This window comes from Pelecanus crispus, chromosome 1 (assembly GCF_030463565.1).
Source record: "Pelecanus crispus isolate bPelCri1 chromosome 1, bPelCri1.pri, whole genome shotgun sequence".
Lineage (NCBI taxonomy): Eukaryota > Metazoa > Chordata > Aves > Pelecaniformes > Pelecanidae > Pelecanus > Pelecanus crispus.
The window spans coordinates 218,999,242-219,012,979 of NC_134643.1; the positions used below are offsets into that span (position 1 = coordinate 218,999,242).

General features: G+C 40.3%; 1 protein-coding gene across 1 annotated transcript in view; it reads right to left on the reverse strand.

Moving 5' to 3' along the window:
* PRCP (prolylcarboxypeptidase) overlaps positions 1 to 13,738 on the reverse strand; it is a 34,666-nt gene that overhangs the window by 16,200 nt on the left and 4,728 nt on the right. The window contains exon 2 of the mRNA XM_075717683.1: positions 931 to 1,071. Within this exon, the coding sequence (XP_075573798.1) occupies positions 931 to 1,041 (111 nt within the window). The 5' untranslated portion in view covers positions 1,042 to 1,071. The remainder of the gene's footprint in view (positions 1 to 930; positions 1,072 to 13,738) is intronic.

Here is a 13,738-nt window from a genome sequence, read left to right on the forward strand (position 1 = left end):
GGACACATACAAAGAAAATACGTGTATTTCAATGATGCAAAATATTAAGCAGTATTGTTTTGTGAATACACACAGGCAATCCTGCCAGAACTCCTATGGCATGAGATTAGTCCATAGGAAATAAAAAACACTAGAGGAAAAAAGCATGCATTTGAGTTACAGAAAACACAAAATTTGCTAGCAATAAGCAATAATCTAGAGCATCACCCATACACTTATTTTCAACTAATACATAACTACAACTTGTTATTACTTGTTGACAGCAGCTTATTACCACCAGTTATGGAAACAGGCAGACCAAGATCACCTGCTGACAGAACAAAGTGCGTAAGCAGTCCTTGGTTGCTTTGAGCCCAGCATTTGCCACCTCCTGTTGTGTTACTGGACTTCGTATTGAAGTGGCTGAAAAATGCTGACATGTACCATGTGCATTTGTATCAGTCAGGGAAGTGAAAACTTCCACAGGTCTTGTCAGAGAACAAGAATCATCTACCTTTGATTTCCAGACCCCTTCATTTCACTTCACATTTTTCTTATGACAAAAAAGCCATCAAAACCTCCCATTTTGCTTGGGGAATCTAAAGTACTGGGTTAAGTGTAATTTGGTCCAAAATTTTGCATTCTTCACTTGAGGCACCTTATCGTGTTTCCTCTAGAAATTTTCCTTGCTACTCCAAGAAGTTAATACAAATACACCAAAGTGCATCCCTTTGGTTTCTGTGGGCTTCAAATAGGACCCTGAACGCCCTAGAACTTTTTCTGTGCTTTTTTTCAGCTTTCTCTTCCTCCTATAACAATCATAACAGCCATTACAAACTTCTCTTTAAAAGATATTCTGACACTGTGTCCTTGTTCTTCCTTATCTTTCAGTAGGCCACTACTGGAAAGAAGGACTGCAATTCAAGAATCAAGAATCTATTTTCTACATACTGTATTGTTGCAGAACCACGTGATGTCTCCTTCATTGCCTGTATAAAATAGTATCGGCCCATTGTCTTTCTTCCAGTGCTGATCTGCTATTAAATACCGCTGCTGGAACATAAGGTTTTCATCAAATCCGAAGTGATCAATCTGTAAGAACAAGGAATAACAACATGTTCAGAAAGCTAAAATTGATCATGGAGTCCACTGCAAGCCCTGACAGTCACTTTGCAGTTGAAAAGTAAAGAAAAGCAAGAAAGTTTTACTAAGGTAAAAAAATATGACATTGAATTTATAGATTCATAGAATCGTTTAGGTTGGAAAAGACCTTTAAGATCATCCAGTCCAACCATTAACCTACACTACCAAATCCACACTAAACCAATCAAGGGTAGACTAGACTAAACCATGTCCCCAAGTGCCACATCTACCCGTTTTTTGAACACCTCCAGGGATGGTGACTCCACCACCTCTCTGGGCAGCCTGTTCCAATGCTTGATTACCCTTTCTGTGAAGAAATTTTTCCTAATTTCCAGCCTAAACCTCCCCTGGGGCAGCTTGAGCCCGTTTCCTCTCGTCCTATTGCTAACTACATGGGAGAAGAGACCAACACCCACCTCACTACAACCTCCTTTCAGATTATTCAGATATTCTTAGATTCCCCATACATCAAAATTCTTCTGCTTTATTAAGGAAACCAGCCAAAATTACAGGTGTATACACTGATGGAGAAATATTATTTTCAGCTATAAAAATCCATGCCCTTTTTATACTATCATACTTAACATGATATATTCTAAGTATATTTAGGAAATCAGACAAAGCTGCTGAGGGGTCACAAAGTATCTGATGTAATAAAACTGTGTCAACAAGTAAAGAGTCATTGTCCCTCAATGTTTTGAGTCTTAGGAAAATTCTTTACTAGCCTTATTTATTAAAAAGCTCAAAACAACAAAAAACCCCATCTCCTCCTTCTCTCCCCCTTTTGGCATAAGACTGAAATTTAAACAGATTCTTGTAGAAAGTGGGAAGGTTTTAATTCTTAGAAAATACTAATTCTCTGTACTTCTTGTGCTATTGACAGATTTTTCAGACAGTTTTATGGAGTGCTGCTTCTCTCCTTGCAATTTTCACTAATCCACATACCCTCCACAATTTTTTCCACTGCCCTATAAATATTGCAAGCCTACACATACCCCTTAACCTAAACACCAGTATTAGCTTTATTCCCTCATTAGAAAGTTAATTTCTATTCCCAAGGTCAGTTTTTCAGCTTTTATTCAGACCGCTTTGTATGTGCTGTCCCCCTTGACCCTTCCCCAAGCATTCACCCATACTGGAGAGTTTATCAATTGCTTTTTCAAGGTAACTCCCTGCATGGGCATAATATTGTTCTGGAATACCCACATAAGCTTTTATTGTTAAAAAAAATAATAAAAATCCCAAACCAAAATACCAACTACTCCAGAAGAGCTATGCTGGTTAATTACCATATATTCACAAATCATCACTACTTTTATTCATCAGTTGAAGATGACCTGCAGTTTCCCAATTTTGACTTCCGTCAGCACAAGGCATCATCTTTTCCTTTCGTATTGTTTCTTGCTGGCGGTAATAGCCTGACATCTGCTGGCTTCAACATCCCTGCTCACCCTCTGCCTTTACACCAAATCTGCCAAATCTCTCGGATGCTCCGGGAACTAACCTTTCACATTTCCTGTTTTGAGAACATCTGCAAGTTAATGGTAAAAAGCAGCATGTCACACACAAATCCAAGCACTCGCTGCTAATGCAGTGACCTAACTGCCAGGCAGATTCCTCCAGGCAGCTCAGGAAAGCCTAGCTAATCCTGCAGGACCCAGCTACTCCACACCATGTACTTATATTTGCTTTGGGTCAAAGACCGCAGGAACTTATGTAAGATATACAATCTGCTGCAAAGTGTCTTTTCCAAACTCTCAAAGCTTACTCACTCTTGGACTGAAGCGAGAGGGCAGTTGTGTTGCAGGTCACTGCCAGCAGAACATCAGGAGCCATTGAAGGTCTGTGCATGGTCTTGACAAACATAAGAGACCAGGTCTTTGCCCCGAATAAGTTAACTTCAATGACTGCTTCCAGACCCAAACAAAACTAATTTATCTGTGTCCTGCAGTTTGGTTCAGTGGGACCATTTACTCCTTACTCATAAGTACATGGTGATGTTATCATGTGTGTATTTAAGGGCTCTTTCACTGAATTCAAGCGCTGACAACATATGCTGGGCTTATTTTACACTGACAACTCACCTACTCCTTTTTCATTGGCACGGTTATTAATTTTAGTTTAACTTTCTACATCAAGCATAATCAAGAGCTATTAGATGTAGAAAGGCTGAACAAGGTCAGCAACTGAAAAAGTCTTTGGTCATAAGACCTTGGAACAGTTAAAGACAAGGATTAGATAAGGCATATCTAATAAAAACCACAGCATAGTTTAATAAACTCCAACACTATTAGAAAGTACAACTAATACATCTTTTGTTCCAGGTCTGTTTGTAAAGGGGAGAAGTATCTTTTTCAACTTAACTTTTCTGGCTAGGCTGCTAGCCAGAGATAGGAAAAAAATGGGCTCACGTGTCCTGTCTGCCTTTTATGGAATCATCTAAAATTAAACATTTAGCTTTAAAAACTTGATTCTGCATCCTTCCTGCCTGAAGCCACAGTGCCAACAAGACTACACCACAAAAAGTATTCAACTTTCCTGAACTACAAAGACATGTACCAAAATCTTCTCAGTGCAGGCAGCTTAATATGCAACAGGAAGAAACAAACATACAGTGGAAGGGGAAAAAAGAAAATCAGAATAATTTAATGGATAAGCATCCTTTTGGCACCAAGCTGAGGTTATTCAAGGGGGTATTGTGCAGATTCTAAAGCCCATCTTACTGTTCCTATTCCACAGGAGCTAGAAAGTTAGGACTGTAATATTCCAATATGAATATATTTTCCCAAATGACAGCTAACTTTCTTTAGAGATATGATTTACTACAGTTTCCTTGTGATGTGATCTGTCAGCCTACTCCCACAAAACAAACCCCAAAATCCCAATGCTCTAGTGAGTCTGCCTCTCAATACTAAGAGAGAGAAAAGTACAGAAATTTAAGTTTTCTTTTGCTGGTTTTAGTAACCACATGGATCAAAGTGTCCCGATTCTCCATCTTGACCCTGAGCCACGCTGTATACTCACTCACTGCCAGTCGTGTTGTTCTTTCCCATTCCTCCCTCAAACTGTAAAATTCTGATAGCCTCACAGCAGCTAAACTGCCTCTGTTCATCATATTCATAACACATCAAGCCAGACGTGTAAGATCCCAGACAGACAACACAGATACAAGTCTAGACTTCTCCAGAAAAAAAAAAATCACATGTTCCTATTACTCAACTGAGGAGCTCCTTTATTGCTAATGATAGGGCTTCATACCTTGTAGTAACTTATCTTTGCAAGGGTAAGACACAAACATGACTAAAAAATAACCTAATATTTGTAAAGCAGACACAGAGAGAGATGTCACAACTGCGGGTTATTGCCAAGAAATTCAAAGAAATTCTGAATCCAGAACATCAAAACAGTTTGGAGGTGTTTCAAGGAGTGTCTCCTCACAAGAGTAAAAACTGTTTGAAAATGTCAGAGGGAAGAAGCACAACAATTGATATAAAATTGTGAAGCAAAAGGTTTGGACCCAAAGGGAAAGCTGTAGGTCAAGAACAGCAGATGGAGCTGCGGCATAGCCAAACCGCGCTGCAGGAACACGCGGGGCTGCGCACGGGAGCTGCTGGTTCTCATTCACCAAGCGCTTTCGTTCACCACCCCTTACAGAACAGGTATGCAAACAAGTCATGAGCCCCACAAACTGTGTGAAGTCTACTTTACAACTCAAATCACCCAGATATTTTTTAGCTTTTTTTTTTTCTTAAGTCAGATCTCATTAAAAAGTTGAGCCAGAAAATTTCTTTTCCACACTTGAGCAAAAGGAGTAGACAAAAGCAGTGACTTTTGCAACCAGACTTAATTAGAATAGATCACAACAGCAAAAGAAAAAAGCCATTTACTACACATTTACTATACCTTAACTGTTGGTTAAAAGTAACAATGGTAAAGGTATACTAGCATATATGAGGTATTTCTCCTTACAATTTTCATAATTACAGTTATTGCCAGGATGTCAGCAGTAAGTACCAGGTCCTGAGCAACCTAATACAACGTTGAAATTGGCCCTGCTTTGAGTGGGAGGCTGGACCAGGTGACATGCGGACATTTCCCTTCCAAAACTCTATTCTAGGATTAATCCAAACCAGTTACACAGCCTAAAGTTTTAAGCTTCTGTAAACAGGACTACCTAGCAAGTTTGGTTAGAAATAAGAACACGGTAATTATCCGCAATACAACAGCAGTGTGTTGCAAATCAAAGTATGATGTACATAAAACACTGTCACAGAAACAGTCATTCTGATACTAATAAAAGGAAGGATTAAAAAAATAGAAAAAGGAGTACTGAAAGTACTAAGTTATGAATAAGCTTAAGGGAAACTTTTGTCAGCCGAGGTAGGCAGGATGGGAATACTTTGGAGAGCTACAGCTGCAAGGCAAAGAAAGCGAGCAACAAGATTTCAGTTGCGTGTACAAAAGTCTTCATGAAGCTTGTTTGATTAAAAAAAAGACTCACCCTGTATTTTCCTGCACATCTTTGAGTCCAAAGACTCACAAAGCATTTGGGGAAAATACAAACATACACACAACAAATTGTTTAAGAGGCAGCCAGCTCCAGATGGAAGACTGCAGCCACTGCCCAAAGCACGGCTGCTGAGAACTGCGCTCACCGCGTTTGACAAAAACCAGCAGCAGGCAGCACGAGCCATTGTGCCCAAGAGGCTGACGAGAGCTCCAGACTGAAGGCTCAAGTCAGCAGCTTTGATCCTTTAGCTCAGAGAAACTTTCTACAGCAACGTGCAGCTCATCGGCCCAGGACAAGGAGCCTTCTCCAGACTGGTGCACTGAACAAACACTGGAAGGAAGGGCCAAAACCCACCTTGCTGCCTTCTGCTTGAAACACATGGCACACTTCTTTGACTTGACCTTCTATGTGCACATGTATCATGCTTTCGTTGAGCTCTCAAAGATGGCTTATCTCAGGGTATCCTTTTTTAATGTGCTTTGTTGTTGTTTTGGAGGTCCATTTAAAATAAAACAAGCCACCCTGCCACACATCTCCCCTGGGGAGGAAACAAAAATGACACAGCAGATGTTAGTTATTCTACAGATGTTACCCTGCTTAATATAATCCTGGAAGTATTCAGGAACTGTGGCACTGCATGCAGTACAAAGCCAAAACAGGACATGTGGGCTAAAACCCACTTCCTTCTCCGCAGCATCTTAAGGTCATTAGGGACTACAGAGACAGGACAGCAAACCCAAGCCTTTACCAAAAAAGGCCACAATTCACAGAGTAGCTTCTAACCAAAAGCATTTAATGTCATTCAAGGTGGTGAATCAGCACCTGATGCTTTTACGCTTTTGAGTTTCTGGCAATATTGCAAATGTCTGAAAGCCTTTCTGTCACACCTCAAATTTCAGTCCTCCAGGCAATAACTTTATTTTCCCAAAGTTGGATATTCCATTTGAAATCAAGTCAGCTGTTTTACTAGTAAGAAGCCAGGGGATTTTAAGAGGCATGCTCCCCCCTCCAAGCGTTCATGGAGTTGTTTTGAGTGCTCATCCTGTCTGAATTATTTCCTGAGGACAGGAAGGTACAGGATGGTCTGAGGATATCCTCCTGTGCGAACAGCAGTGTGGGCACTAGCCTCTTTGGGATTTCACCGATGTGCTTCTATTCCTGGTGTTACTCCTGAGAGGCTGTGGGACTCCAGTCCAGTCAGCTGGCCCTGTTAGTTTTGTTTCCTCTCAAAAATCTTTGCTTCCTCCATTTAAGTTGCAAGTTCATGAGGGCAGGGACTGCTTTGCCATCTTTGTACAGCATCATATTCAACAGGCCCCAAATTTTGTTACAAGTACTACTACATGTAATTAAATATTCAAGCCCATAAAAACCATTGCAGCAGTAGAGTACCACTGAAAAAAATACAGACTCACACACTATTTATGTCTTCATAGCAGGGGAGACACAGAAACAGAAATGAAAGCTAAATAAAAATCAGTTTTAAAAAAGTCTCCCTCCCTGACACTATTCTTGCTGCTTTGTTTCCTCCTATTGCACATTGCATATTGTACCATAGCCTGCCAGGACTGAGGCTTCATCTTGCTGAGAGCTGGTAAGATTCTCTCAGTTTGTCCCTGCTAATTTAGTGCAGAAAAAAAGAAAAAAGGCAAAAAAAGGACAAAAAAAATCAAGGTTACCTTTGGTTCATCTTTGCCATTTCACATGCAAGGAATGAGGTGTTTCCTTGCTTTCTAAGCTGCTACTTATGCAAGGGACAGCAAAGACTGAATGTTAGCACCAGTCTGTTGAAATGCATAATCATTTGATGCTCTGTGGGAGAGCAGGGAGATGTGAACTGCACCTTCTTGCATCAAACTACATTAACCCATTAACTTGAAAGTCCTCCATGTAAATAATAAGAAAATCAGAAGAGAGGGACTCTATTGCAGTCCTCCACACTACCCATAATTCAGAGGTTTTGTTCACTAGATTTTATTTCATTAATCTGTCACATTTAACAAAATATACAATACACATGCTTTTTGCCTATTAATTGATTCCAACTTCTATTCTACTAGTAATGGTCTAGCACAACTGTTACCAATTTTTTGTTGGTTGGAACTAGCTTTCAGCCAAACATGGTCCCCAAAACAAATGCAGGCTTAAGATCGTGGTCATGGAGGGATTCCTTCCACTGCAGCTACGTCCTTGTGAACACACCAGCCTTTGACTGGAATCACGCTTTGTGTATTTTACTGAAGCTTGTTTTACACTGCAGAAACCATGTCACCTGCTCTTGGGAGATTGCAACTGTGTAAGGAAGTCTGCTTTTAGCACTCATTTATCACTTCAGTGATTAAAAAACACTGACAAGGAAAGCCTCAGACAGGAACTCTACCCCTGCCCTGAGTCACACAGTTTGGACAAGACACTTAAAAGAAAAAGACCGAAGAACATTAAAACAGCTACAGGATATGCTGTAGGAAAGCACCAGGCTTGTCAGAACCAAACAGTTCCCAAACAGTGTATGATGAAAGGTTATTTTTATGTTGGAAACTTAAGCACAAACAAGTTGGTTTCAGCTTCCATAAACCATTAGTAGTTTTGTGCTGCAGTTGAAACTCCAGATTCTCCTCACCATGTAAAGATGAAGTCCATAGACACATTTAGGCTTTAACTACTTAAGCATAAAATCCCGCACCAGTCACAGTGAGGATGCAATTCCTCGTTACAACTCCTCCATTGGAGGGACAGTCTGAGAGGTCCCACAGGCCCCCAGATTTGCCACCCCAGCCTAGAGAGTGGCAAAGCTCCAGCAGAAGGGAGAGAATGGGTGACCAAGGCAGGAGATGGCAGGAATCACTTCTATCACCTTTACTGCTGACGGTCCGCAACCACGCTCTCCATTCCCCTGACACTCTGCTCTTCTCCAAGCAACGGAGAGGCTTGTGCTGCTGAGAATCAATCAACTACGTAAATTTATAACAAACTACTGTGGTGATAAACACACCAAATGGTCACATCATTGATGCTTCCATTCAAGGCATTATTATCCTGGTGAAATTCTTCCACGGGACAAGAGATGGGGCAAGGAGTAGGGAACAAACATATCAAAGCTATTTACCCAAAGTGCATTATTTCATAAGGCTGAAATGAGCACAAAGAAGGTGCACTACACCAGCAAAAACAAGGTTACCCTTGTGAAAGATCTCTCAGACGCTTAACAGGCAAAGGACTGCAATTTTTTCCATGTGCCTTCCAGATTGAATTACAAATCCATCACATTTGGAGGATTAACTTCAGAGGAGAGGAAAAAATTGTACATGAACCTTCAACATGCCACAGATTAAGCAGTATAAAAATATCCCAGTTTTGCTGAGTGTGTCCTAAAGTTTTGACTAGGATTAATTGTTTAAACAAAATACTTTACAAAACAAGTTTGATCTTCCCTCATCAAAATGGGTTTCATTTGAAAGACTTCCTCAGTCTTTTTGTAAACAAGGACACGGGGAAGGAAAGCAGTTCAGATTCAAGACAATATTTTGATTTGGTCAAATTAAGTATTTAACACACCTCTACCCCTCCCCCAGAAAGGGCTAGAGCTTTGTACTTTGCCAAGCATTTTTAAAGGTTCAACTCAAGTTGCAATTGTTTTCCCAGATTTTCAGAGCTACAAGGAAATTTGCTCTGTTCTGTCATTCTCTCAGCCTTAATTCAACCACTATTATTTGTATTTTATTTTCTACAGCTAATCCCACACAAGACAGGGGATCCAAGGAAGAAGAGACAGATGTAGTGAAAGCAAACAGGAAAATTGGCCTGTCATTCATCCAGATATTCTTCTAATTAGACAAAGCACACTGGCAAAATGGCAAAAGCTCAGTGCAGGGGTGGCAGTTTACTTGTATTAAAAGGCACTGAATACCTACATAAGGTCCAGTGCCAGGGATTTAACACATGCCACTGTGGATCAATTATTTAATAGCCACCAATTCTGATGAGCATCTAAGAGGGAAGGGGGAAGACAATTTCAAAAAGCAAAGTATCAAAGCAGCAATTAGTCATACAGCCCTTAAATAAATACCAAAAATACCACATAACAACTGCTGCTCTGGCAGCGACGTATCTAACGCTGCAGAACAACTGTCTGCTTGCAGGGCTCCGAGACATTGGTAGATGGGATGATGGGGAGACCAGCAGCATTCAGGGAAATAACATCCGTGGCTCCCTGCAGGTGAAAAGTTATTCTACAGACTGTTCTACTTTAAAGCAGAAACATCCAGGTCTCTTGTCACAACCATTACAAAAGCTCTCCAGTGGCTGAAGAGGGCTAGCAAACATATGGATAAATGATGGGTCTTTATACCAGTGCAGATAACACCCAGAATTGAGCTGGACCACAGATGCTTTTCTTCTCATTGCAAAGAAACACTTCTCTCGCCTAAAGAGAGGCACTCGGGTTTTTATCCAAAAAGATTTTGCTATTTGCATTTCTATTTTTCTTTTTCCACTTAAAACCAGGCGAGAACATTTTGTTATGAACTACCCTGTTCAGAACAGGCTCTGAACAACTCCACAGACGTTGCTAAAAGCCATTTGCCATCAGCTTGTAGGACAGGAGCTCCTGCTTAGGTGTCCTGGTTTCGGCTGGGATAGAGTTAATTTTCTTCCTAGTAGCAAGCATAGTGCTCTGTTTTGGATTTAGTAGGAGAAAAATGTTGATAACACACTGATAGTTTAGTTGTTGCTAAGTACTGCTTATGCTAGTCAAGGACTTTTCAGCTTCCCATGCTCTGCCAGGTGCACAAAAAACTGGGAGGGGGCACAGCCAGAAGAGTTGATCCAAACTGGCCAAAGGGCTATTCCATACCATATGACGTCATGCTCAGTATATAAACTGGGGGGGGGGGGGGGGTGGCCAGGGAGCAGCGATCGCTGCTCGGGAACTGTCTGGGTATTGGTCGGCAGGTGGTGAGCAATTGCATTGTGCATCACTTGCTCTGTATATTGTTATTACTATTATTATTATATTGTTATTATTATTATTTTACTTTTATTTATTTCAATTATTAAACTGTTCTTATCTCAACCCAGGAGTGTTTCTCACTCTTACTCCTCCGATTCTCTCCCCCATCCCATCGGGGCAGGGGGAGTGAGCGAGCGGCTGCGTGGTGCTGAGTTGCTGCTGGGGCTAAACCATGACATTGGAGTTGAGAGAACTCTACATTCCCCCCCGGTAGCAGTGACTTGCAGGACTGAAAACTGTACGCTTGCAGGTGGCCAACCATTTATCACTGTATAGGAAACACTATAGAAAAGCCAGTGCTTCCAGAGCAGCATGTGGTTCTGAACAGCTTCTGTGGAAGACTTGGTTTTCAGGGAGTCGGGCAGTAAGGAAAAGCAAGCTGCTGCTTTGAGGCATAAATCAAATGTTTTGTTAATGCTAGTTTTGCTTTCACCCACTTCCTCTAGTTCAGTCTGGCCTCAGCCCAAGCCCTGCTGAAGTCAGAGGGCCTGATGCCCATCACTTTCTGTTCCTGTTGTCTTGAAAGGAAGTTCCTGCATGGAAACTACCATCTAACCCTACTTCTGACTAACTTTTTCACACCAAGTCCCTTTGTGGATGTTTTTAGAAAGGTTTTTTGCTTTACAACACAAAAAAAAAAACTTACTCCCTTTGGAAGCAGAATAAATTAACTAGGAATGAAAGGAGATGCACCACCAGGTGTGTCCATATCAGCAGTCAGAGGGAGAAGCTATCGCACGGTATCACAGCTCCCTGCATACTCACATCCCATGCAGGCAGGCCTTTCAGTGAATCCCCTCCTCTCCCAGAAAGGGAAAAACTTCTCTGATCTTACTCAACAAACACCTTTTCCAGATAATCTTCAACTAATCACTCTCACTTGAAGCCTGACATAAGGGTAAGCTTGTATCTTGGCAGTAGGAGTGAATAATGGAAAAAGCTGTTACATTAATTTGAAGATGGAAACAACAACCCAAAAGGATCAGAAGTTTTGTTCTTTGCTCACTATATGCATTTAGAGAACAGCAACCACACCACAGCACAACTGACAGTACTAATGCCACTTGGTAGTAGTACTACAACAGTGCTGAGTATTAGAAGATATTCCAGGCACACTAGGGCTGAAGCATAGGAGAACAGCAACTAAAAATTTAAAATAAAAAAGAAAATTGACCCCTACACCACAGGCAAGGAGGACAATATCTACTAACTGTACTGAAAAGACATGCAATTCCCATTCTTCTGTCCGTATTTAATTAACTGAATTCACATGCCTAGGAAAGTAAAGACATTAACCATTTTGCAAGCACATGGAAGAGCACTGAGTGCAGCCTGTTTTTTCCCATTAAATTTCTTACAAGTTTCACTGCTTTAGATAGATATCTACAAATTCCAGAATTTATGAAATAAAGACAATTAAGGTATTTCTTCAGTTTTTGAAGATTTAAAATGAAATAGTCAAGTGTGACCTCTACTCTCTCACCAATTTGGCATACATTACAAATTAACTGCACAGTCTGCGATGACTTCTTATACTATTGGATATCTTGATCTCTTCAAAGTCAGATTTTGCAATCAATACAAACACATTAGCACCAAATTCCATTTTGAATTTCATTTCCCTCCTCGTCCTCCCACCACTCCAAAAAAGGCAAGAAATTCAGAGCTAAGACTTTGATTGAACTGCAAGAAGCTCATGGGCAATTGGTACAAGTCAAAGTAACTTCAATGAAGTTAACAGGATTCATCTCATGCATATCTAGCTTGTAAACAGCTTGCTACTTCAGCCATATGCAGTTTTGTTTATTGTTTAGTCCTTTAGATTTTCTTTAATCAAGTCCATCAGAAATCTTTCAGTGGCCTATTACAGCTTTTAATGATTAAAGCTAGCAAGATTAAAAAAATGCTTCTTTTCAGAGAGGGTAGTGACCATCAATGCTTTTTGTAGTCTCTAGTATTAACTGCTCACTTAAAGGAAGAGACTGCAGGTTGTGAGGAAATTAAGTGTTTCCTGCTTAATTTGAGAAGCTGATGTCTGCATTGTGACCCACAGATAAATAGTGCATAAAAATAAAGATTCACTGACAGACTTTAATAAGTACTTCCCCGTTTTCCTGTCCACTGAATAAGAGCTATTGTTTCTGCTTATAAACCTGTTTTATAGCTTACAGCTCCTGTTTTAAATCACACTATGAAATCACAGAGTAAGAGCTGCCAAGTACTCCCGTACTACTTGATGAGTAAAACATATTCCAAGTAATTCACCTCCAAGACAAACATCAGCATCACTTCTTCTCTAACCACTGACATAACTTAATTGGCACCAAGAGGCTCTGTAAAAAGCACTTTGTTTTTTCCTTCTCCAGAAGTTAAAAGTGCTATTGTATTATGGTGCTAACCATGAAAAACAAACCCATCTTAGCCATTCCCAACATCTGTTACTATTCCAAGACACCAACCTGAGTGACAATAAGATGCTGCAAAAATTGCTAACCAGAATTTAAAGCGCTAATCTCAACCTGTCTTAATACCTTAAAAGCAAGTTTTAGGCACGTGGTTGAGAATTACTTCATTAGCATTAAACCAGCTTATACAGTACTGTTATGTATATGGTTTTAGTGACACTCATTTACATACAACAGTGAAAATTTCAAAGACTGGAAAATACTGAATTGGATTAAAGGTATCTTGTTCCATCATTGTAAACTTCCATTTTGTGAGTACAACAGATGCAACATTTAAGAGCAAAACTGCACCCTTTGTTTGGATTAATCCAAACTTACCATCATCTAATCCAAATTTATCATCTTGAGGTGATAAATTAAGACAGCATTGTCACCAAAGTGATCCAATCTCTTCACCTCCCTTCGCTTTACTCTGCTTATTCGTGCAGTGACCTGAGACTGAAGTTAAATTGTTTTTTGCTGTAAGACATTTTCAGTTAGAACAGGAAGATTCTGGGATTCACTAGCTTCCTCTAAATTGGCCCTCCGTGTAAAACGGAAAGAACCATGATTAAAAAACATATCTTTGCTTCTCCTTTGCGGTCCTTCTCAAATCCTCTTTTCTGGCTTGAAATTTGCATTCTAATTTTTGCA